This window comes from Varanus komodoensis, unplaced genomic scaffold (genome assembly GCF_004798865.1).
Source record: "Varanus komodoensis strain SLA01 unplaced genomic scaffold, ASM479886v1 scaffold23, whole genome shotgun sequence".
Lineage (NCBI taxonomy): Eukaryota > Metazoa > Chordata > Lepidosauria > Squamata > Varanidae > Varanus > Varanus komodoensis.
The window spans coordinates 1,988,819-2,011,744 of NW_025335627.1; the positions used below are offsets into that span (position 1 = coordinate 1,988,819).

At 46.4% G+C, this 22,926-nt stretch overlaps 1 protein-coding gene across 1 annotated transcript; it reads left to right on the forward strand.

Annotated features, from left to right (window-relative positions):
- The first annotated feature begins 4,748 nt into the window (after positions 1–4,748).
- Positions 4,749–9,474, forward strand: ARL4C (ADP ribosylation factor like GTPase 4C). Its single transcript, XM_044432077.1, has one exon. It carries the CDS (start codon positions 5,381–5,383, stop codon positions 5,957–5,959), a length of 579 nt encoding a protein of 192 aa, XP_044288012.1. The 5' UTR covers positions 4,749–5,380; the 3' UTR covers positions 5,960–9,474.
- Positions 9,475–22,926: the final 13,452 nt, after the last annotated feature.

Below are 22,926 nucleotides of genomic sequence, written 5' to 3' on the forward strand. Positions count from 1 at the left end.
GCTCCTTCCATACTGTTCTACAAGGTCACATGGTCCAAATTGCATAGGACAACGTGGTGACCATGTTCTATGTCAACAAGCAGGGTGGAATGAGATCGGTCCCATTAGCACACCTCGCCCTTCACATGTGGAACTGGTGCATTGCCCACAGGATCACCCCTCAAGCAGTTTATCTAGCCAGCAGTGACAATGAAGAAGCCAACACCCCCAGCAGGCACATGTCCACAGCCCACGAGTGGGAACAAGACTGTCAGTTCTGCCGCCATCTCTTCCAGCTATGGGGAACACCGACCATAGACCTTTCCGCCACACGCAGGAATTCCGTCTGCAGGACCTACTGCTCCAGAATGGGCATTGGCCTGGATTCGAGCGGGGTCACACTCCTGATCTCCTGGGGAACAAATTCTTCTATGTGTTTCCCCCAATCCCACTGATAACAAAAACTCTGGCGATGATCCATCACGACAATGCTTGCGGCATCCTCATCACTCCCTGGTGGCCCCGACAGTCCTGGTTCCTCACTCTCCTTCAGCTGTCCAAGAACATTTTCTTGCATCTGCCTCACATCCCGCACCTTCTAATCAAGGAACAAGGTGCTATACCTGTCATCCAGATCTGCGCTCTTGGAAGCTTACCGCTTGGCTCATTCGATATCCTGTCCTCAGCCAACATCTTTGATATGGTCATCATTCTCAGTACCAACTATGGCCTCCACTTCTTCAGTACCAACAACTCCCTTGGACCTGACGAAAGTACCTTCTCCTTCAGGACCGACAGTTGAGCCTTCAACTCAACCTGCCTTATCTACAGCTCTTTTCCTGGCATCAGTGATACACCCTATACCAACGTTTTGCCCAGGACAGACTTCGATACTGACAACGTCTACGAATCCGACAGACCATTCAGTTTATTCTACAATCTGCATTACGACCGAATACACAATGCTCCTACAATACCAAATGGAAGCACTTCACCTCCTTTGCTGCTGCTAACCAATTTCTACCTCAATCTGCCACCACTGAGAACATCTTACAATTCCTACTCTCGTTACACCATGGGGGTCTCAAACGCTACTCCATTAAGGTCTATATCGCAGCCATCTCGCATCATCGAGGTTCCTCCGAATTCTCCCACCAAGCTCATAGGTAGAAAAGAGGACTAAAAACCTTCAGCTTCTGATCTGATCAGTCGTTCCAACGTGGAGCCTTTCCATTGTCCTACAGGCTCTGACCAAAATTCCATTTGAGCCCATGGCTACCACCAACCTCCGCCTTCTTTCATGGAAAAAGTCTTCCCTAGTTGCCATCACATCAGCAAGAAGGGACAGTGAACTGCGTGTGCTACACGCTGACCCTCCATGCCTTAATTTTCACAAAGAAAAAGTAGTCCTTCACACAGACCCTGCCTTTCTTCCAAAGGTTGCAATGCCCGTTCACCTCCATCAGGACATCGTTCTACCAGCATATTTCCCTGCACCATCAACACCGATAGAGCATTCTCTGCACAGCCTTGAGATCTGCAGGTGTTTGGCTTTCTATTGATACCGAACTGAGTCATTCAGAAAAACCAAATGCTTCTTCATCAAATGTTCAGAACATGACAAAGGAGTGCCCACAGGGACTCAAAGACTCTCAAAATGAATCGTTGAAATGATTGAACTTTCTTACAGTCTCGCCAAGCTGGACTTGCCGGTTACTCCAAAAGGACACTCCACAAGGGCTGTCGCCGCTTCCTGTGCTCTCTGTGGGGGCATTCCACTTCACGACATCTGCAAAGCAGCCACATGGTCGACTCCATGGACATTCACGAGACACTACCACTTAGATGTCAGGGCCAGGCAGGACTGCTCTTTTGGCTGCGCCGACTTGTCCACAGTTCTCCAGTGGTGACACCGCCCCACCTCCGGGTGGGGTAAGCTTACTAGTCACCCATATGTGTGTGTGATGTGTGGAGACCGTGACGAAAAAAGGCAGGTTGCTTACCTGTAACTGTCGTTCTTCAAGTGGTCATCCGTGCAGTCACACAACCCACCCACCGACCCCACTTTGGTGTCAGTGACTGGGTATATTTTATTTATACTCTTTTCGGCACCAGGCCAAAACCTTTTTATTTAAACAGTATTTTAAACTCTAATAGTTTTTAAGTTTAGTTGCTCTGCTTGGTTTATTGTTTTGTTCTGTTTTATTATTGAAATTGTTGTTTTAATTGTCCTTTTAAATATTGTAAGCCGTCCTGAGATCTTGTATAATAGGACGGCATACAAAAGTGTTTAATATATTCCTCTCAGTCTACTTTGCCGCTCCCAGCTGAGGGTGAACAGGGGGTCTTCTGCTGACTGGCGAAGGGCAGGCACTCTGCCCATTTATACTATAGGGGGGAGGGATGCGGCGTTCCCACCAAAACCGTTAAAGCTGTTAAATCTTCCTGGCAACAGGCACTGCTCAAGTGCAGCACCCATATATGTGTGAATGCATGGATGACCACTCGAAGAATGACAGTTACAGGTAAGCAACCTGCCTTTATACCAGTTTTAAGCAGAAGCTGGCTGTCCATGGCAGTTACTGGCTGGGCCCTCTGGTATCACCAAGAAATCTCTCTTCTGATCCATGCAGCAGTTTTGTATGTAATTTTTTCCCCTTTAAAACAAGGGAAATGGATGGGCATCCATGCAGTGCTTTTAAAAAAAGCAAAATAAGTGGAAAGCCCCCCTGAAACTTGTGGGGGAAGGACAAGACTGCAACTGCGTCAACACTGAATTCAATGGTTCGTATATCTGAAATTTTCTGGTAAACTACTGATGTTGCTGTGATGATTCATTAGATTTCTTTTGAAATGTGCTTCCCTCAGCTTTTGAACTCTGCCTTAATTTAAAGATGAATTGGCCAATACAGGATGTTCACATTTCTTGTTTAGGAGTGCTCTAGCCAATCAGATGCATTTGCTAATCTTTATTTTCTGAACTAGTTGTTTCTTGCAAGCTTACCTATATAATTTTAATAAGTAACCTGAAACTTGACTCATGTGGTCCTGACTCCAAATCAGCATATAATTCTTCTTAGAAATATAGAAGGATATGCACCATTTTTCTTTGCAATGCAACCCTCTGGATGAACTAAGCATTTAATCTCTTCCTTGCCTTTTTGCATAGATGGCACTTTGTGCATCTCCTTACCCTCGTAGCTTAGGATGTCGGCATGTAAGAGGATGTCCTCTGCACCCAACCTTTTCCAACAAGACTTAGTTCGATTCTCATTCACTCCAGGTTCATCTGTATTTGAGCTCTTGTCTTGGACCAGAATGCTAACGTGTCGTCTTTTTCATTCATGGCAATGTAAGAAGTTGCAGAAACAGTATGTCCAGACAATGACAATGAGCAAGTAAGATGTTGAAGAGCCAGCATCGCAAAAATGCACCAACAGCCAGGTCTCAGCAACCTCAGCTAAAGAGTATCTTCAGCTCTGACTCCACAAAATCTATCGTGAAAAGGGGGACTTTGCTGTTAGACAGACACAATCACTTACCACTTCTGGGCAATGGGAAGCAACAACACTGTACTGCTTCACATGATGGGTGGCTTGTCTGGTGAACTTGGGCCAATCCCCACAGGGTGGCTTGTTCATGGACAACAAGTCATCCTGACTTAAGGTTTGTTGTACCCACAATGAACGTGGCATTGTTTCATCTGAACCCATGTAACTGACCCCATTGTGGGTGCCAGAAATCAGCTAGTGAGATTCTTGACAAGAAAGGCACTTGACACTCTCTAGTTTGTGTTTGCAAGCTGTGCCAGCTGCTACCCAAATGGCATTTTGACATAATTGTCTCCCACTGTGATGACAAGCCATTTTTGGCTTGTCATCACTTTTTTGGCGATTTACCTTCCCTCTACCTGATTTTGCTGCGACTGGTCTGGCAACCACTGACAACCCCTCCAAACTTCCCAAGTGGCATCTTGGAGAAGCTGGCAATGAGAACTAAACAATTTTTAGTATTAAGTGACCACCCAATGTGTGCAAATGTGTTCACTCTATTTTTTAAGAAAATCAGCTGCACTCTACAGCTGTGCAAATGTGCAAACAAACCCAGAACCAACACACTGGCAAGCATTATGTGCACAATTTTTAAAGAGGTTTTGAAGCTATGATTAGCCTTTCCAAGGTGCCACTTGGCCACTCTGAAGCTGATGTTAAAAGTAATTGCAAAAATTGGCTATCAAGCCAGGTTTGGAATCTTTGAAACAAAAACGGTAAATGCATAAAGGCTGCAGTAAACTGAAAAAGATTTGCAAATCATGGAGGGAAGTGTGGGGGGGGGGCGAGTTTGTTTCAGTGTTTCCTGGAATACTGGCAGGAGGACCACGGGATAAGGGAGGAGGGGCCAGCAACACAGTGAGCCTGGCTGTCCATCGGAAGTCCTGTGGGTTGTTTGCAGGCTGGGTTAGTGTGCTGTTTAAATGCGCCGAATATTTAAAGCTAAAGGCTATCAGCAAACGGACGGAGCGATAGAAAATTCAGATCGCCTCTTATGGGTGCGATGGCGACCTCCGCTTAGTGCCTGCAGTTTCGCTGCCCTGGAAGCACGCACCTCTCGACGCGAAGCGTTCCGCGAGTCCCGCTGGACCTGCGCGTTGCCCCTTTAAGGCCCCGCCCCGCGCCGCTCTCCGGCGGGGCGTGTCCCGCGCGCTCTGGAGGGGAGGAGCGGCTTGATGGATTGAACTGCAGTTGCTTCGCCGGAGGCTGAAGAAGCTGTGCGGGAAGGCGCGCCCGGCGCTTCTTCGCGGGCGAGTCCTCGAGGAAGCGAGGCCCTCCCCGCCCCAGGAAGACGGCCAGGGCGAGGGAGAGCTGGACGCCACCGCCCGCCCGCCCGCAGAATGGATGGATGGACCGGTGAATGAATGAATGAGTCCGTGGCGCGGAGGGGGATGCAGCCGCGCTTTCAGCTCCCGCGTCTGAGCAGCTGATACCGGAGAGATCCTGCTTCTTGCCGGGCGGAGGATTTACGGGCGGATCCGGCTTTGTTCTGCGACTTTGCACAGCCTGGCGGCGCCTCGGGGCTGCTTCTCAGGCTGCTGCTGGAGGATGATTCATGGCGACCAGATCGGCCGCCGCTCGGACCCGGGGCGCATGCTGACTGCGGACTGTTCGCGCTGATCCCGTCTGCCGCCGCGCCCCAGTGTGATCGCCAACTTGGCTTCCTGCAGAGCCGGATTGCTCCCGATTTCCCGCGGCGCATCAGGGATGGCTAGTAGTGAGCTTGCATTTTAACTGCAGTCCAGCCCAGCATCCAGCGGCGATGGTGTAAAGGCAGCTCGGGGAGAGAGGGCTGAGGCAAAGCAGGCGAGGAGCTTCTTGCCGCTGTTGCCGAGCCATCCATCTACACCATGGGGAATATCTCTTCCAACATCTCCGCCTTTCAGTCGCTGCACATAGTCATGCTAGGCTTGGACTCTGCCGGCAAAACCACGGTGCTCTACAGGCTCAAATTCAATGAGTTTGTCAACACGGTACCTACCATTGGTTTCAATACAGAAAAGATCAAGTTGAGCAACGGCATCGCCAAGGGCATCAGCTGCCACTTCTGGGATGTAGGCGGCCAGGAGAAACTGCGGCCCCTGTGGAAGTCCTACAGTCGCTGCACGGATGGCATCATTTACGTTGTGGACTCTGTGGACGTGGATAGGCTGGAAGAAGCCAAGACGGAGCTACACAAAGTCACCAAGTTTGCAGAGAACCAAGGCACTCCCTTGCTGGTGATTGCCAACAAGCAAGACCTGCCCAAATCTCTGCCTGTGGCAGAAATAGAAAAACAGCTGGCTCTGCATGAGCTGACCCCATCCACGACATACCACATCCAGCCGGCTTGTGCCATCATTGGGGAGGGCCTCACCGAGGGCATGGACAAACTCTATGAGATGATCCTGAAGCGCAGGAAGGCCTTAAAACAGAAGAAGAAACGGTAGACAAAGCACCAAAGGAAACTGGAATTCCATTAAACACATTCAGAGTTCGATTCACTGCTTGACACATCAGTTGAGCATCAGACAGACGCCTGTATGCATAACCTTTCCATGATGTTCCAGACTTCTTCAGTTTGCTTATTCTTTCAGTGATGGGGTGTACTATTGCGCTGGCTGGCACTTGGGATGCAGGTCAGATCTGTGCATGTCAGCTCTTCCCCGGTCCCTGCCTCCGCCTGCCCCCAGTGAAGGCACCATGAACCAGTATAATAGGGCACAGCCTCAGCTTTGTAACATTCTAGCGGGACTAGAAGACGGGCAAATACAACATGATTTTTCCAGCTGCTTCTGTCCTAGTGAACTACTGATTCTCAAGAGGCTTACCATTAGACTCTTTTCCATTCTTCTGGAAAGTTTCATTTTATATATATCTATATCTGTCTCTCTCTCTATATATATATATATATGGAGAAACTACACTGGAAGATGAAAGGTTGAGATTACAGGGCAGGACCCTGTTTCATTTGGATTAAAGTTTGTGCTCCCATCTCAGGATTTGGTACAAGGTTATGTGTGCATGAAAAACTAAACTTAAGAAATATTGCTTGTTGGGTGGGAGGGAGACGCTGTGATGTGGGGTGTGAACTGATGCATATAAAAATACTGCTTCAGTGTATATTGCTTAACGATGGCTCTTTGAAGCCAGCCTTTGTGGAAACTGTTCCTGATTCGTACAACAGACCTCCAAGGCATTTGAGGCCTGGCACCGTGCAGGGTTCTTGTTAACAAGATCAACACCATGTATGAAATTGATGAACGAACAATGCAGTGCTACTTCCAGGAGTGATTTGTGTGTTTGGAAGAAAGTGTCCCCTGCCATTTCAGTAGGGTGTGAGGGTGCACAGAGTGCCCCCCCAGTGGTGCCAGGAGGAGGAGCTGGATCTTTGTTCTTTTAATGTACTGCCTCTGCAGGGGGATTCCAGAAGTGGGGCAGAAAGGATGGGTCCTTTGGGCCACCCGAGTGTGGCACCCCTGTGTATTCTTATCAAAAAAGAACTCTGTGTATTGAGGCACTTGAATTGTAACATCCAAGCTGCTGGCATCGTTTGTGACCAGCGGCTGCTGCCTGGTGCTACATTCTAAGCATTATGCTAGAATAAGATTTTGTTACCTTTTCATAATTGGTCTACACACTGTAGCAATAACCAGGAAAAGATTTTTTTAATTATACCTTCTTATTATAACATTCATCTGGAGGCATACTTTGTCTTTTAACACTGAATTCCAATTACATTTCAATGGATTACTTTATCATTTTGACAGCTTTCATGAGCCAGAGGCCCAGCTCACTGCAGCGAGGGGGGAAAGCACAGACAGATTTGGGCTGCTCTGGTACATTGAAGGATAGTGAAAGAGGCAGAACCATCAAATGGATCTTTTGAACAAATGTTCTGTTTGATGCAGAGTTGCAGCATCTGAGAAGAAAGAAAAAGGCAGATGTAGCCCCTCCCCCACAGCCCCTTGATTTGGTATTGTTTACAAAGGTCATAATCCTGCAACACTAACAGTAGCAACCCTGTAGGTGTCTACATAGTAGGAAGCCCCGGTCAATTCAGTAGATTTAATCCCTGCGTAAGGATTGCAGCTATAGCGTTTTAGCCTGAGACTGTAGCCTGTGCGTTGGATTTTATGGGACTTTCTTCTGGGTAGGCACGTATAGGAATTCACTGCAAAAGCAGGAGTCTACATAACTTCTTAGGCGCAGGCTTCCTTGAATGCAGTGGTATTGAATAAACATGCATATATGTTCATGTACTTGGAAAGAGTTCTTTTCAACATGGATGTAGTTCCGGGTGAAAATGCGTAGGACCCTACATAACCAATACCACTGTTGAGTTCTTTTGAGGAAAGACAGGATACAGCTGGAATGAATGAGGCAAGTAATCCATGACAAACCTAAATCCCACTTTGGTGGGTCCATTCTAGTCTTGTCTAAGCCAGAATCCAATCCTATCACTAATTTACATATAACAGGAATAGGATTGCAAAAAAGAGGAAATGGTGTTGGGTGGGAGGAGAGGGATTGTGGACCTTTTCTAGAATAAAAAGAAAAAGTGTTCACTGACAAGCTCTTAGTAAATTAAAACTCTGCTGTAAAGAAGGCATACCTCCCACGTGAAAGAGCTGCATCTATGGCACACTGACCTTAGGTCACGCAGCTCCTTTCTACAAGTTGAATTATCCACTTCCTGCTCAAAAATTGTTCAGAAAATTCTGTTGCCAGGAACAGCAACAGAAACCTAAGTTGACAAAGAGGGAGAAGAGACATACAGTAAATGTGAGCATATTGAATCAGCAGTGATCTTGCCCCCCCCTTTTTTATAGAAATCCCTTCCCACTAGAAATGGTTGCCAGCATTTATTCTGGCAGGGTGCCTGAATCATCCTACAGTTGCACATTAGGTAAAGTATTTAGAATGCAAAGTCATTTGCTCCCCCTGCCCCCCCCCCATTGATGGATTTCCACATAAGAAAAAACTGGATCGCCTCCTGAATAATTTGTCTGTCCTGCAGCTGTTAAAGTCACAGGAGCTCTGCCGCAGGAGTTGGCATCCCCTGCAACCAAGTGCTACATGCCTGGAGAATTATGTTTACACAAACGGGGACTTGTTCATTGATCTACAGAGCGGGCTGGTCCCATTGTTTTAAAACATCATAGAACTGTTTTTAACTATTATTTTCTTCAACCCATGGCTCTCTCAAGCACATTTGTTACCTCATAACTGGGAGAGAAAGAGAGAATATATTTATTTTGACACTATTAAAGCCAAATGCTGTAATTTTTTAAATACTGTGTAGGACTCTTAGAAAATACTGCTCTGATCATACTCTATTATGCCATAAAACTAATATGTATTTGGATTATTTTGTCATTGACATAAACTGGTTTCTTGCAAACATAACAGACAATTGTTAAATTGATTGGTTACCTACTCAGCTCCTACAGTTCAACTTGCACAGGTGCTAAGTGACTGGAGTTTAAGTCTTTACCAACCCCAGCTGAGCAATACTCAAATCATGCCAATCTCTCCAGTGGACCAACCCAAAGCTTTGGAATTATAACAACTCTTTATCAGGCAGATTGGAAATAAGTAAATGGAGGTTGAATGCCAGATCAGTGCCGCTACCATGCAGATTGCTTGTTCCAGCCAGTTTTCTTTTGTGTTGATGATGAATTATGAAGAAACAGTCTTTACTCTGTCCAAAAGCAGTCTGGCCAGCATCTTCATCAACTAATGATGGATGACCAAAGGAGAAGGCCTCAAGAAATAGGATACCTAAACTGTTGTCATTGAGGCTTTATACATGATGCTCCTTTGGCTGCAGATTCTTCCCACTTCCAGGTATTTTGTTCTCTTCAAAGAATATTTGAAGATGTTTACCATGTTACAAGATACCAAGTCACATTTCAGCTGTTTTCTTCATGAGGCACCAATTAAAGTATTCCAGTAAAACACATCTCTAACTGGAGTAATGTTTTCATTTCACACTATCCTGTCTAGTCCTGCTATCGTTTGTTTGTTTTCTGTTATGGACATGAGGCTGCAAAGTGAAATTATTTTTCCAATGAAGAACATGGGAGAGGAAAGAGTGGGTAGGAATGCCCCCAATGAAAGGTTTTTGGCCCAAGCCTGACTCCAGGAGTTCTAAAGATGTGGGATGGGAGGTAGATTCAGCTGCAGAGAGCTCGTGTGTGTTTGGCAACTCAGCTTTCACAGTTGCTGTGCTGAAATAGTTCTCCGAATTTCAGATAATCCTTCTGACAGAAGGTTGTACACTTGCTTCAAGGCCTCTTTGCACGCTACAACATTTCTGTATTGGGTGCACAAAGGCTCCCCCACTCCCCCAAGTATAGATGGTATACATGGACTAGAAAGTCTTGACATGACTGCTGTTTCCCAGCTCATGACCATGCAGGGGAAAGCCCATTTGTGATTGTGAAGATTGTATTTAAATTCCTACATGGATGGATGTATTGTAATTGAACATTTGCTTTTTCTCCTTGTATAGTTCCTTCCTTTGTGCTGTTGGGGAGCAAGATTTTTCAAATCAGACACCACTTTTGTCTCAAATGTGTTTTATTTAGGCACTAACTGCACTTTATATGCAAACATGTACACTGGCATACTGCTAGCAATATTTTTAAAAAGAAATTGGGAGGAGAAATTTTTGGACAAGTGGCAAGCATATTTGGTTCTTTCTCTGCATACCATTTTTCTACTTAAAATAATGTTGCTAACATCTTTCCCTGCTGGGAAATTTAAGATGCATGTTTGCCAATTATGTTTATACCTCTGGATTGATTGATTTACATGAACAAACTTCGTGTAAATCAACTTAATCTGTCTTTGTAGATGGATGAGTAACCAGTTTACTCTGGTTACTTTTGAAAGTGCCCAGTGTAGAAGGACCCCCTGGTGAAAATAAGGACCTCTGAACACCTTTCTCTCATCCAGTGCAAACTGAGCATGTAAACAAAGGAGAGCTGGCAGATATCTCTGGCCTGCGGTGGTGGGTGGAGAACTGAGTCCACCAGAGGGACAGTGACCTGTGGATGACCAGCGTGATCAGCAAGAGGGTGTCATTTAAACATCCCAGACTGTTTAATTCATTTTAAATACATGGAATTGCTGTCTTGGAAAAACTATGAGGAAAAAATAATGCTGAAACTCGAAATGGTATGTGCAAAGCTCTCTTTCATTCCAGTCCAGATACTCTTTTTTAAAATTGCAGGAAACAGACATCTGCAGATCCTGTTTGTTCCTCTCCAGGGACTGTGACTTTTCAGCTACTTGTCTGCCAAAGACTGTCTACTTTCTGCATAGCAGAAAAGGGCGTTTTGCTACCTGCTCAAGAAGAGGGTGGAAGGAGCAGGTTGATTTAGCTTCACTGGGAGAGCATCTGTATGTCAGACAAACCTTCACAGATGCCTCGCCACTTCTATGGTCCCAGCGAAAAGCTGGCACCTTAAAAGGAGACTGCTGATCCTGGCTTTGAGGAGTGTGCCAGACTCTTTGAGTATCACCCACTAGAAAAGCTGTTCTAATAAATGGAGCTTGGCCATACAAATCCCATTCTCCCACATGGGTTTGGCTGATGAAGCAGATGGTGGTTTAAAGTCAGCTCTGGATCAACTACAAGATGAAAATAGGATTGTGTGAGGCTCCATCATCTCAATATTAGTATTTATACTTCAGTTTACCTCAGATAGAGATGAAACATAGGGACTTAAGGGAACTTCCAGCATATGGAATGTGTGCACAACACATTTCCCAAAGTCCATGCTTAAAAGTAAGCAGTAGTGACATACACAAAAGTGGAATTTATTATGTCTGTGCCTTACATTAGCAATGATGACCTATTTTCTGAGAACCTAGAGACAAGCAAACACTGCAATTTCTCAATAGGGTGTGCACATGCAGAATTCCAGTTCTCTCGTTTTGTTTTATCATAGTTGTCTTTAGAACTTCGGTTTCTGCCATCCTTAAAAGTCCATAAAATTTACTAGAATTTAGCTTTTTTTCAGTGACTGCCTCTCACTATGGCTAGAACATGTCAAGGCAAAAAGGTGGGGTGGTGGAGTGAACTCCCACTGAGCTCAGAGCCATACCTCACCATTAGGTAACTGCAATTAGTTCCCACAGATCTGGGATTAGTAAAATGACAGGTTATGACATGCTAGACTTGAGCTCCAGAATCTCTGATTGTAGGAACTGAGAAGCTATCTGCAAGCCATCTCCTGACTCCTTTTACCTCTTCTTAAGGCTGAATACCATGAGATGGTGACTTTGCTCAAGCTGACAGTTTGGCCTTCGGTAAAGTCTGGTAAGTCAGCTGTAATTTCCTCCTCCCCTTCTTCTTTCTACATGGCCAGTGTAATTCCTCTATCATTATTGCTTTGCTAATTTTCATTCCATGATTTCTTTATGGTGTATCCAGGGCTTAATGTGTCTTTAAAGTGGCAATCTACCTAATATTAGTGCCAGCATTATGACAGAATTTATATCTGGTTCGGTACAAACTTTGTATTTCCCTATGTATTTATAATTGCATCACTCCTTCTAATTAGCCAATTCTGGTGGAGTGATGCCGGGATGGTCAGCAAAACACAGAAAAGATGGGAGAATCAGCTAGTTTTCTAGACCCTGAGATTTGCAGACATGAAAACAAATACTAAGGAGACAAGCAAACAAGCCCCAAACAGCCTAACCAGGGTTGTGCCTGCTCAGTTGGATGAAAAGGATGGCTGAAACTCTGAGCAGGAGGGTTTCCTTTAAGGAGGAAGGATACACTGTAATATTTAGTATAAATTTCTACTGTTATCATTTCTGCTATTATATTATTGTTGTTGTTTCTGCTTCTGTTGCCTTTATATCATGCCTTTTGTCTTCCAAGGAACTCAAGGCATGACTGCTCCTCTAACAACAGCTCATTTTTATCCTGTTGTTTTAAACTAAAATGCACACTGCTTCCAATGCCCAACTTCCTCAAACAGAGGCAGGGTTTAATTTCAGTCATATGCTCCTCTCCCCTTAATAATTGCATGGTAAATATTCAAACCACCCTCCTTTGCCTCTGGTTCACATTTTTAACCTTTTTGTCTCTAGGTGAAGAGTACTGTGTCAAATCCAATTCTATGCAGGGCAGGTTCTGTATATTTGGCAATCTGAGCCCTCCATCTAAAAAGCAGTAATCCCATTGGATTGTGGCCTTCAACTTCTTATGCTGATTTTTTAATCAAATATATCTCACTTTAAATATTTCTGAGGCACAGAATACTATACATTACAGAAAGGGCATTTTTAAAGCTTTGCTTGCAGAAAACATCCCAACCATCACAGAAAACTAACCTTGCGGCTATGAAAGGCTTGAAAATGGCAACACTGAGTGGTGGGTGTTTTTAAAGAGGAATCCAAAGAAAATGCAAAGGAGCTAGAAATGCTACTGTGAATATAAACTATCGCATGTTTGCGGGTTGTAACTTCTGCAATAACATTTAAAAAAGGGGAAAGTCTTTCTTCCTTCATTTCGCCTCACCTGATTGAACAAGCCCCTTGCCCATTCTGCAAAGGTACTGTCTGACCTGAATTTCATGTCATACTTTCAGTGGGGGAAGTCTTGAAGAAACACGAAGCCCTTTTTATTTTTGCTTTCTGGCTAAGCTAAATCCGTTTTGCATTTTAAAATGGGATTTTGTTCTCAAGAAAGCATTCTGTTTAACTGGATCAGCCAGTTACTAACCAGATTCCATACAGCTGGGAGATTACATTGCTCAGCCCATATATTCCATGGAAAAGATGTTTGTTTATGCATTGTGCCACAGCACAACAGGCCTTTGGACAAGAAGAACGCGTACAAGTGGTTAACACCTGGCCAGTTAAAACAGGCCCCATTTATTCTGGTAACTTTGCATGGTGGCAAGCCAGCTGCCCAGAGGACTGCTCAAGCAGGGTGGGTGCCAGACCTCCTCCTGCCCAATCTCCTCCAAACTGGTGCATGCAGGCAGCCCACCTCCGGCAAAGGGGGTAGCGCACGGCCGCAAGGCTGGCAGCCTCTGATAGCCTCCCCTCTCCTGAATCTGCCCAGTCCCTCTTTAAAGCCATGCAGATTGGCGGCCATCACCACTTCCCGTGACAGCAAATGCCATCGTTTAATTGTATGTTGTGAAGAAACTCTTTCTTTTCTCTGTCCTAAACCTTTTGCCAATCATTTTCACGGGATGTCCCAGGTTTGAGCGCTATGGAAGAGGCAGAAAAATGTCTCCTTCATTCTCTCCACTCCATGCAGAATTTTAACCCCTTCTATCATGTCTGCCTTTGCTCATCTTTCTTCTAAGTGGAACAGTCCCAGTTCATGTAGCCACTTCTCGTGGGGAGATGCTCCAGCCCCATGGTGATTTTTGTTGTCCCTTTCTATATTTTTTCCAATTCAATAATGCCCTTATTCAGGTGAGGTGTCCAGGAGTAACCATAATCCCCGAAGTGCAGTCTGTCTCACCAAGGATTTGTACGAGGACAGCAAGATCTTGGCAGTTCTATTCTCCAGCCTGACTTATTTTTTAATCTACAGTGAAAAGGTTTCAAATACAATTTATTTTACATCTTTTGACAACACACTATCTCCCCCATGAAGGAAGTATAAAGCATTTTATATTTGACTTAGTCTATGAAAGGAAGAACTGTGTAGACTAAAACACCATGTTTCTGGTCAATTCCACAGAACAATACCACCTCCTGCCACACCACAGAAATACCGTCAAGATACTTACCAGAAACCAGCTCTCTAGACAACTGCATCAGCTTCTGTGAAGAAAACTGAGTGCAGCTGCAATGCTGTCACACTGCTTCTGTTCTCACACATTTGTGTCATAAAACTGTAAATGGAATAAGCTATTTCTCTTCAAAGGTTGAACAAAGTTGAGCAGAAATTGCTACCATGCCTATACCACTTGCAAAAACATTTCTGCAAGTCAAAAAGAGACACACCAATTTCTGGTCCTTGCTGCTCTGTTCCAAGCGATTTCCAAGGACTGAAGCATCACCTTGAGGAACAAGAGGCATTTTGGGGGCCACCTAGTTAGCCATTCAGGGCTCAGGGATTCTTCCTCCAGCCCGATACCTGCCATGGACCACTTCACTGCCGCTCCAGAGTCAGCAGAGGTAGGATAGAAAGCAAGTTGCCCTCGCATCCCTGATCAGTGGCAAAAGTAGAAAAGAGGCACCCATGCTTATTTCTGCACCATCACTTTTACATATGCAATGTTCCTGTTAAGTCTGAGTATTTCCCAAATATCCCAACTCTTCCCAGTCAATAGGAGCTGGTCCACGAGCTTGATTTTCAAATGTTGAAATAGCTGAAAAATTGGAGAGAGAGCTACAAAACAGACCATTCCTGGACCCCAAAATAGTCACATGCATGTTCTTTCTTATTGTGTATTTGGCAATATATAGCGGCAAGATAGGTGTTCATGAAAGAGCCGTTGTTCCAAGGAGGCTGCATCAGGTCATGTTCAGTCTTTTGCAGCATTTCACACATATTATCTTCTTGTAATTCTTGCAAAAACCTGTAAGGCATCATGGTATCGTTATTTCTGGTGCTGCAGGTAGGAGTTGGGGAGTGAGACTGAAGGTGACCTGCCTAAGTCTATTGGGACTTCCAAGCAGAGGTAACAACTGAAGCCTGATTTGTAGCTCCCTTTGTTTGTCCTGCTACAAGCTCCTGGAAAGGAAAAAAAGGTGGGATATAAAGATCCGACAGATAGACAGACAGCTGGAAGGCTTGCTCAACAGGATAACCCTGACTGTGCAACAAGCCACACAGTGTGGGTTGTTTGTCCCAGGCTCCGTAATGTGGCTCCCAGGTGACTGGGCGCACCTTGGTCTGTGCACCCTCCTTCTCTTCTTCCTCAGTCCGCCAGTGGGGGACCTGGGAGATCCCACAGGAGTACCCGGGTTTCTACGGACTGGATCCTTCCTGCTGCTGTAAGTCACTTTCAGGTCACTGTGGCTGGATTAGCGCTCCCCCCCCCCACCCCCGAGAATGTGAAAGATGGCTTTCATGGTCCCAATTTACCCTATCCCCAACTGTTCCTCCAAGAGTCACCAAATATTTGTAAAAATATATGTTTTTAAAAATCGTTGCCTGTGCACAGGTGTGAGCACGTGCACTTCCGCAGGGGAAGCAACAGGGACCCTGGGTTGGCCCTTGGGGCAGGGTGCCAGCTGACAAAGTGCAGCAGGCAGCCACCCTGTCCCTTTCCCCTAGAAGGGTGCAGAGCGATTCCCCCATCATCCTTTGGACATACCTGTCACCAGTCAGAATGGACAGTCAGATGCTCCACAACCCCAGGGATCACAGTGGGTTGTCACGCCATGAAAACCTAGGGGAGAGCGGTGCTGCTCAGAACCGCACTTGCGCTGGTGGAGCTCCTGCCAGGGAATACGGCCCTGTTTCAGCTGTCCCGGAAGCACAGCCTTGTGTCTCATACAAATCCAGTTGCCGGAGAAGTAGGAGGAGTGGGAAAGGGGCTGAGTGCATGGAAGAGGTCTTCTTCTTCGTAATCCAATAGAAAAGTGTGGAATTAGTGAAGAAACAGAGATTTTAAGGAAAAGGTGGGAAAAGACAGCCCCTTCTGCAACCTCCCAAAAAGGTATAGAGAAGGAGAAAGGGGGAATTGGTGGGTGGGAGGTTGTGGTGGTGTGCAGCAGTTTGTTTGGGGGTGGGAGACTGTTGCATTCCCATGCTTGGCTCCCTGGACTCTGGCCTGCTCCCTCTCTGCCCTGCGCTGCATGCCCACTGTGAGAGTTCCATCTCCACACGGGCCTTGAGGGCTTTGTGTGCTTTGCACAAAGATGTGCAAAGAGTGCTTGATACAGTGAATTAGGTATGCTGCATACTTTGTGCGCAGAAGCTTGCTAGCATTCCCAAGCATTCCCAGACTTGATCTGGGCTTGGCTTGCATCCTGGCCAGGGCCAAGCACAATAAAGAAGTCCGGGGAATGCAAAAGAGCCTGATTCTGGCTTGGTCTTTGCAGCCCTCTCCCCCTTGCCTGCCAGAAACTGTCAGCTCCCCACCAGTAGCACCATCGCACAGCTCGGATCCAACCCCTGCAGGCTTCACCCTGTTGAAGCAGCGCCGACTTGTCTTCAGGCACCCCGCTCTGAGTCTCAGGAACTGAACCTCAGCAGCGCTCCCATCCATTCCACCTCGATGCCAAATACGCCAATTTCGGTATCAACACAAGACCGTGCCAGTGCTTAAGGTCAACACTAGTTAATTATAAATTGGATGGGCAAACACACGGAACAGTTGTTCTTTGTTCATTGTCTGGCTCCTTGGGGAGCCACTGAAAGAGCTGCTGCTCCAGATACTCAGCTTTTCGGAATATGGGAACAGAACCAAACTAGCTTTCCTCCACCATCGAATTTTCAGTGATTCCCCCACATTTCGGCAGAATCCCTATGTCCCCCTCCCAACACGCACACACGGCGGAGCGTTAAGTGGAGAGAAGTAGCCGGATTCCGCCAAATGGAGACAAAAATAAGCATCGCAGAAAAACCAGAAAGTACGGGACTTCATTAGTCAGCAAAGTGCCTAAGGCGTCCCGTTGGAAATAGACCCATCTCAGAAGGATGGGATCTACAAATAAGATAAAAAATGCTGAGGGTGAAATCCCATGAGGGACATTTTGAAAGAGCTGAGCACATCACGAAAGAACATGGGCACAATTTCCAGAGCTTTAAATGGATATCTAAAAGAAACAAATGTTCACCCTGCACGCTGGCAATATGAAAAGAAACAGGTCTGAAACCCAGGAAAACTGAGTTTCCCTCAGTATTAAAAGTGTTCAGACTGCACCAGTGGTTTCACAGTGGATCCAGCCACTTAGGGAAGGTTCAGCGGAACAACAGACAGAGGATTACGTACATTACATGCAAGGCATCGTCCTCCATCCTCAGCAAAAGGGTGCGAGCTGATGGCTCCCAAAGATCCCACCCATCTCTTTGTATTGCAGATCCGTCTGGATGATTGCCAGGCTGAGCCAGAAGCGCGCAGCAGCAGCAGCAGCAGCGTCCACCTGGGCTGTAAGCTATTCGAGGAGGGAGCAGGAGGGCCATGAGAATAGCTCAGCCCAGCTGATGCTGCACCAGGGCAAGAGCCCTCCAGAGTGACTTGGCTAGTTGGGCAAGCACAGTGGGTGCGTTTCATGCCCGGGAAGGCAGTCGTGGAGGTGTCCTGAAGGGCTTCGGAGCCTCCAGGCACAGAGCGGCAGCCTGTGGGATGGTGGGCACTGCCTGCCCTGCCCAGGCTCCTTCTCACCATCGCTGCTCCCTGGGGCACAAATGAGCAACAGTTTCACCAGACTGGCCAGTGTGACCTCCCTCAGTCTGTCTGTGGCCTGAATGTGCCCGCCAGTCAGGGAAAAATTCAGTTGCAAGATGAGAGTCCACCCTGCTCAAACAGGCATTCAGCGGAACACCAAAGCCAGCACGCTGCTGGTTAACACGCCAGGATTCCACAAGCCAGTAAGAAGATGGCCTTGCCTTTTCTGCATCTTTCGGACTCAGAGGTCAGGGTAGCAAGCTGCGTCTTTGCAGTGTAGTACTACTAATAAACACCTGCATGGTGCTGAGCGTGCCAGGTGCTGAAAGGGCATCCAAGCCCAGCAGGGCTGCAAGCTATGGAAGGAAACCCGGGGCAAGGAGATGTCAGGGGGAGCCGAGAGGTGGAGACTGGAGCAGTGAGGCAGTGGGAGGGGGATTTTGGTTAAGGATTCTTGCTTTATTAATTGATAGATTAGCTGATTAAAACTGCATATAAACAAAACAGTGCTGAAGAGAAAACACGTGTTGTCCTTGCTTTTGAATGATGCAGGCACTCACGCACACACATTGCAGCCATCTTATTTATTTACTCGATTGATTTAGACCCTGCCTTTTTTTCTTACAAAGAACTCAAAGCAGCTTGCATCATCACCGGCTTCTTTACAAGATCTTAGAAGAAGTCACATTATTACAGAGAAGGTCTGAACTTTGCTTTTTGGCTTGTGCATTCCCCTTTTATAGAGCTTGCAATTTTGCTCAGTTGTTATCAGAACTTGTACTAAAAACTACTTTTATTTTTAAAGAAATCTGCTTTGAGATTTAGGAGCAATGTTTTAGTCAAATAAATGGCTTTTGATCAGTTGATCTGACGGACTGACTGGTGCGGCCCTAGTTTTGATGGAGGGAATTAAAGGAGATGAGGGTGTAGCTCCAGGCACGCCACAATGTTCAGTCAGCCCAACCAGCGTCAGAGAAACTCCATGGAAGGGTGAAGGCCTGGAGCCTGGGATTTGTTGATGGGAACTTGCCCTTAATTGAGCAGATCACAGGATCGAGCTGCAGCACCAGCAAGAGCATCCCTGTGAAGAGGACTTCTCTTGACCGGAAGACTCCGAAAACACTCATGGTTGCTCTAGCAGAAACTGAACACACCTTCCCCTTCGTGTGCAGCGTATTCTCTTGAAGGTGTACTTACGAACCTGGAATTATACTGTTTAGTACATGCTGAGTGAGTGAGTGAGTGAGTGAGTGAGTGAGTAAGTGTGTGTGTCTTTGTAGAGTCATTCCCTTTGAAGCAACTATAGTTTTTGGAGACACTCAAGGTAGAATATCTGACTGAACCAGTTAGCGCTATTAGCCAGGTGGTAGAGTTACACGGGGAATGGGTGGACAAGCCATTTCTGAGGAGAACCTGCTTAAAGGCTGCTTTTGTCTGAATCAGCACTTGAGGGGGCCTTTCTCCAAGCAGCTGAGCTGTCTGCTACTAGCCCTGGGGCAGTTGGGCAGGGATGGCAGAGAAGGTTCTGGGTGTGGAGCTGCTATGATCTCACCTGCACAGGCTGAGCTTTGCACTGAATAAGGCACGAGGAACCACTTCACGTTTCCTCTCCAAATTGAAGAATGGCTGGTTTGCAATGTTCACCAAATCAACATTGTTTCAAGTTCCCTCATAAACCGCTTGTGGTGAATAGGCGGGAATTTCCACATGAGTTAACTTTTAAACAACCATTCAGCCCCACCTTGCTTTTCACGGATCTCTGAAGCTTTAAAAGGAAATGCGGTCCGGCCTTTAAGACCTAGCAGTCTCTTGGTCACTTTTGGCATGGCACAAAAGCTAGCTTGTGTGCACCAAGGTTGAGAACCACTTCCTGAAGCAAAATGTAATGCTTTCCTTTCACTTTTTAGGAACCAGCGTTTCCTCCTATAGACCTCTGTTTCCATCAGAAAAATATCTGCATGTACTTGATAACTTACATTGCTCAGCCACCCACCTATATTAATTCAAACCCATCCAAGTTGCCCCCCTCCATGGATAGCAACTCACCTTGATAACCTTTTTCTGCTGCTCGCTGTGGCAATTGTGAAACATGGTCTGGCGAATCATCAGTTACGCAGGCCCGCTTTAGAGGCATAAGAGCATTCCTCTTTCTCTGGTTATAGCTGCCTGCTTCACAGATAGAATTTTGCACACACAACATGTGTTGGTGGTGAACAGCATATCCCTGTCAAGTGGCACAACTAAGCCTTGGTGGATTTCAAGCGGGCGACTCCCTGGAGTTGCAGCCCACCTGTGTGCTGGCACAGTGTGACTGTGATCATCGAATGGTAGATCTGGAAGGGGCCACAAAGGCCACCAGGTCCAACCTCCTGCTCTTGCAGGATGCCAGTTTACACCGCCCCACTCAGAAGTGATGTGACATCAGAAAGTCCTCCATTTGAACAGCGGCTCTTCCATGAATTCACAAGGTGTCCTCCGGCAAGCCACTTCCTCCCATGCTCAGACCCCCACCTGCAATATGGAGATGCTCCCACTGGTCTACCTTACCTAGTTGTTTTAAGAATTAGAAGAATAGAAACATAGAAAAAAAGCCAGCCAGAAGGGGTCTCCTGGGCCATCTAGTCTGACCTCTGGCTCCAGCTGGTGCCACTTGCATAATCCCCAATAGCACAATGATGCCGTTGAAGCTCTTTAAACACTTGAAAGGGCTACACAAATGTTGGGTGTTGTTCTTTGTTTATATCGAGGGAAATGTGTTGCCTGTGGAACAAAGGGGGCTCCAGCGATGACTAACAAGGGATATTGTTACTCCTGTGCACCCCAGTCCAGAGCAGGAAGCGGTGCTGCACACTCAAGTCCAACTCAAGCCATGCCCGCAACTCAGCTCCGACTCAACCTGGGAGCAACGAGTGAGTGGCTGGACTGGAGAGTTCTGCATTTTTTACAACCGAGTCACTCCAGGGTTTGCCCTGCAGCAGCATATCCTGGACGACAGGCACAACACAGCAGAGGCAGTGCGGGGGAGCAAGGGGGGGGAGGGAGGGAGTTTCTGGGGGCAGGAGCAGCATGGAGATTTTGTTTGTTTGCTTAAATAAATTGTGGTTGAAGCAAAGGACTTCAATGCATCACTGGAAGAAGTGCAGACGGGAACAATGTGGGGGGGGGGTCTTCCCACCCCCCATAGACCCCACCACGACCTTCCTTTTTTCTGTTGAAGTTGCCTCTTGAGACTTGACTCAAAAATTTCTTGCAGTGACTTGGACTTGAGGCTTGGCTTGAGACTTGGAGTAAAGGACATGGCCACATGATTGGCTGAAAGAAATTTTGGGGGCTCCCCCACTTCCCCATGGTTCCGTTTGTTAGGGTGGGGTTCACAGTGACCCTCCACCACGGCTCATGAGCCCCCTCACCCAGCTGATCTGCCCACCTGCTCATTTCACCACCTGGCAGGGAGAAGGGCCAGCAGCAGGCCCTGGCTTGGTCTCTGGGTTGCCCTTTGAAGGTGCTGTGAATGGCCTGCCCTGCTTAACGTGAGCAGAAAATGCCCCCCTCCACTCTTCTAGTGGTGCTCCCTGCATGGTGTGGTCCTCTGGGGTGGAACGCTCTGCACCCCTGCTTTAGAAGGCAGTTCTGGGAGACCAAGGCTGTTCTTTGTTATATAAGGTTTATTTATACATCTATACAGGCTAACCAGAAGTGGGGAGTCTGTAGAGATTTCCAAGGGCTTCTTATAGGGCCATGGGATTTTCTTAAGAGGGAAGGGTCAACTCTGCTTCTTTTCCACATCCAGCGCCAGCACAGACTGACTTCCTGCTCCATGCACAAGCTGAGAGCCGAGAGATTTCCAAGGGCTTCTTATAGGGCCATGGGATTTTCTTAAGAGGGAAGGGTCAACTCTGCTTCTTTTCCACATCCAGCACCAGCACAGACTGACTTCCTGCTCCATGCACAAGCCTCACCCACTTCCCCTTGCTTAGTTGAGGGTAAAGAAAAATTATTCATCTTCACTCCATCCTCTGTGCCATCCAGGGCCATCACAACTGCTTTTAAAACACCTCAGCAGGAAGAGGTATTGCCTCAAGGCATCCATGCTGACAGTTCTTACAGAAATCTCAAGAGTCAAGGCGTGAGCAAGGATCCTGAATTTCTTTACATTCAGAGGTTCTTGGTTATAAGGGACACCTGAAAGTGCATTTTGACCAACCCCACAATCCATAACAACATCGATAAAACATTCTCATTAAAACTAAAAACAAAAAAGCAAAAACAAAACAACTAGCAATTCTCATCCCTTAACATAAATATGGTAGCAGTCATGGAAAGACTAAAGAAAATATTTCAGTTGCTCATCTGCAAAAATTATTGAAAGAAGATGACGTAAAAATTGCACGGTACTTGGTGGATTTCTTGGCAGCGAGTTCCATAGCACGGGTTCCCTAACCAAGAAAGGTGCTTGAAACGTTCAATCTCACCTCCAGTGATAGAGGAATGTGGTTGGATTGTTCACTGTATTTCCTGGCATTGAGATCATGTTGCCTTTTTTATTTGGGTTCACTGTCTTTTTGGTTAGCAAAAAGCCAATGTACCTGATTTCAGGCTGATCTAATTTCATGCAAAAGCAATTCACAAGATTTGTGAACAATGGAATCTGGCTCATGCCTCCTTCCTGCAGGTTAATAAGTAGCCATTACTGGTTTGTTCATGTTCATTCATGTTTAGTGGCTGAGGCCATTTCTGACAGGTTGTCTTTTCTGTCTTAAATAATGAGCCAGAAGTGCCCCGAGGGAAGGGGAATTTAACCACCCTGTTATACGTAAGCAGACAAGTACGAACAGTGGCACAAGCCAAAACACAGTCTTTCCTTTAGGACATGCTTTGAATGAGCTGTGTGCTACAGACCTGTAAAACGAAAAAACCTCAGAACTACAGGCTGCTCATGTGTTTTCCTGGCAGTGCGGGCATCTGTGTGGTTTATTTTACTGCAGCGCATGTCGAACAGTGACATTTGTAACTAAAAGGTTGCGGAACAAAGTGGGCTGTAATGCACTACCTTAGCCCTGGCGGAACATCAAGTGTGCTGATCACGG

What these genes read in the sequence shown, in the direction of transcription:
- ARL4C (XM_044432077.1), top strand. Translation starts at nt 5,381, where the DNA reads ATGGGGAATATCTCTTCCAACATCTCCGCCTTTCAGTCGCTGCACATA.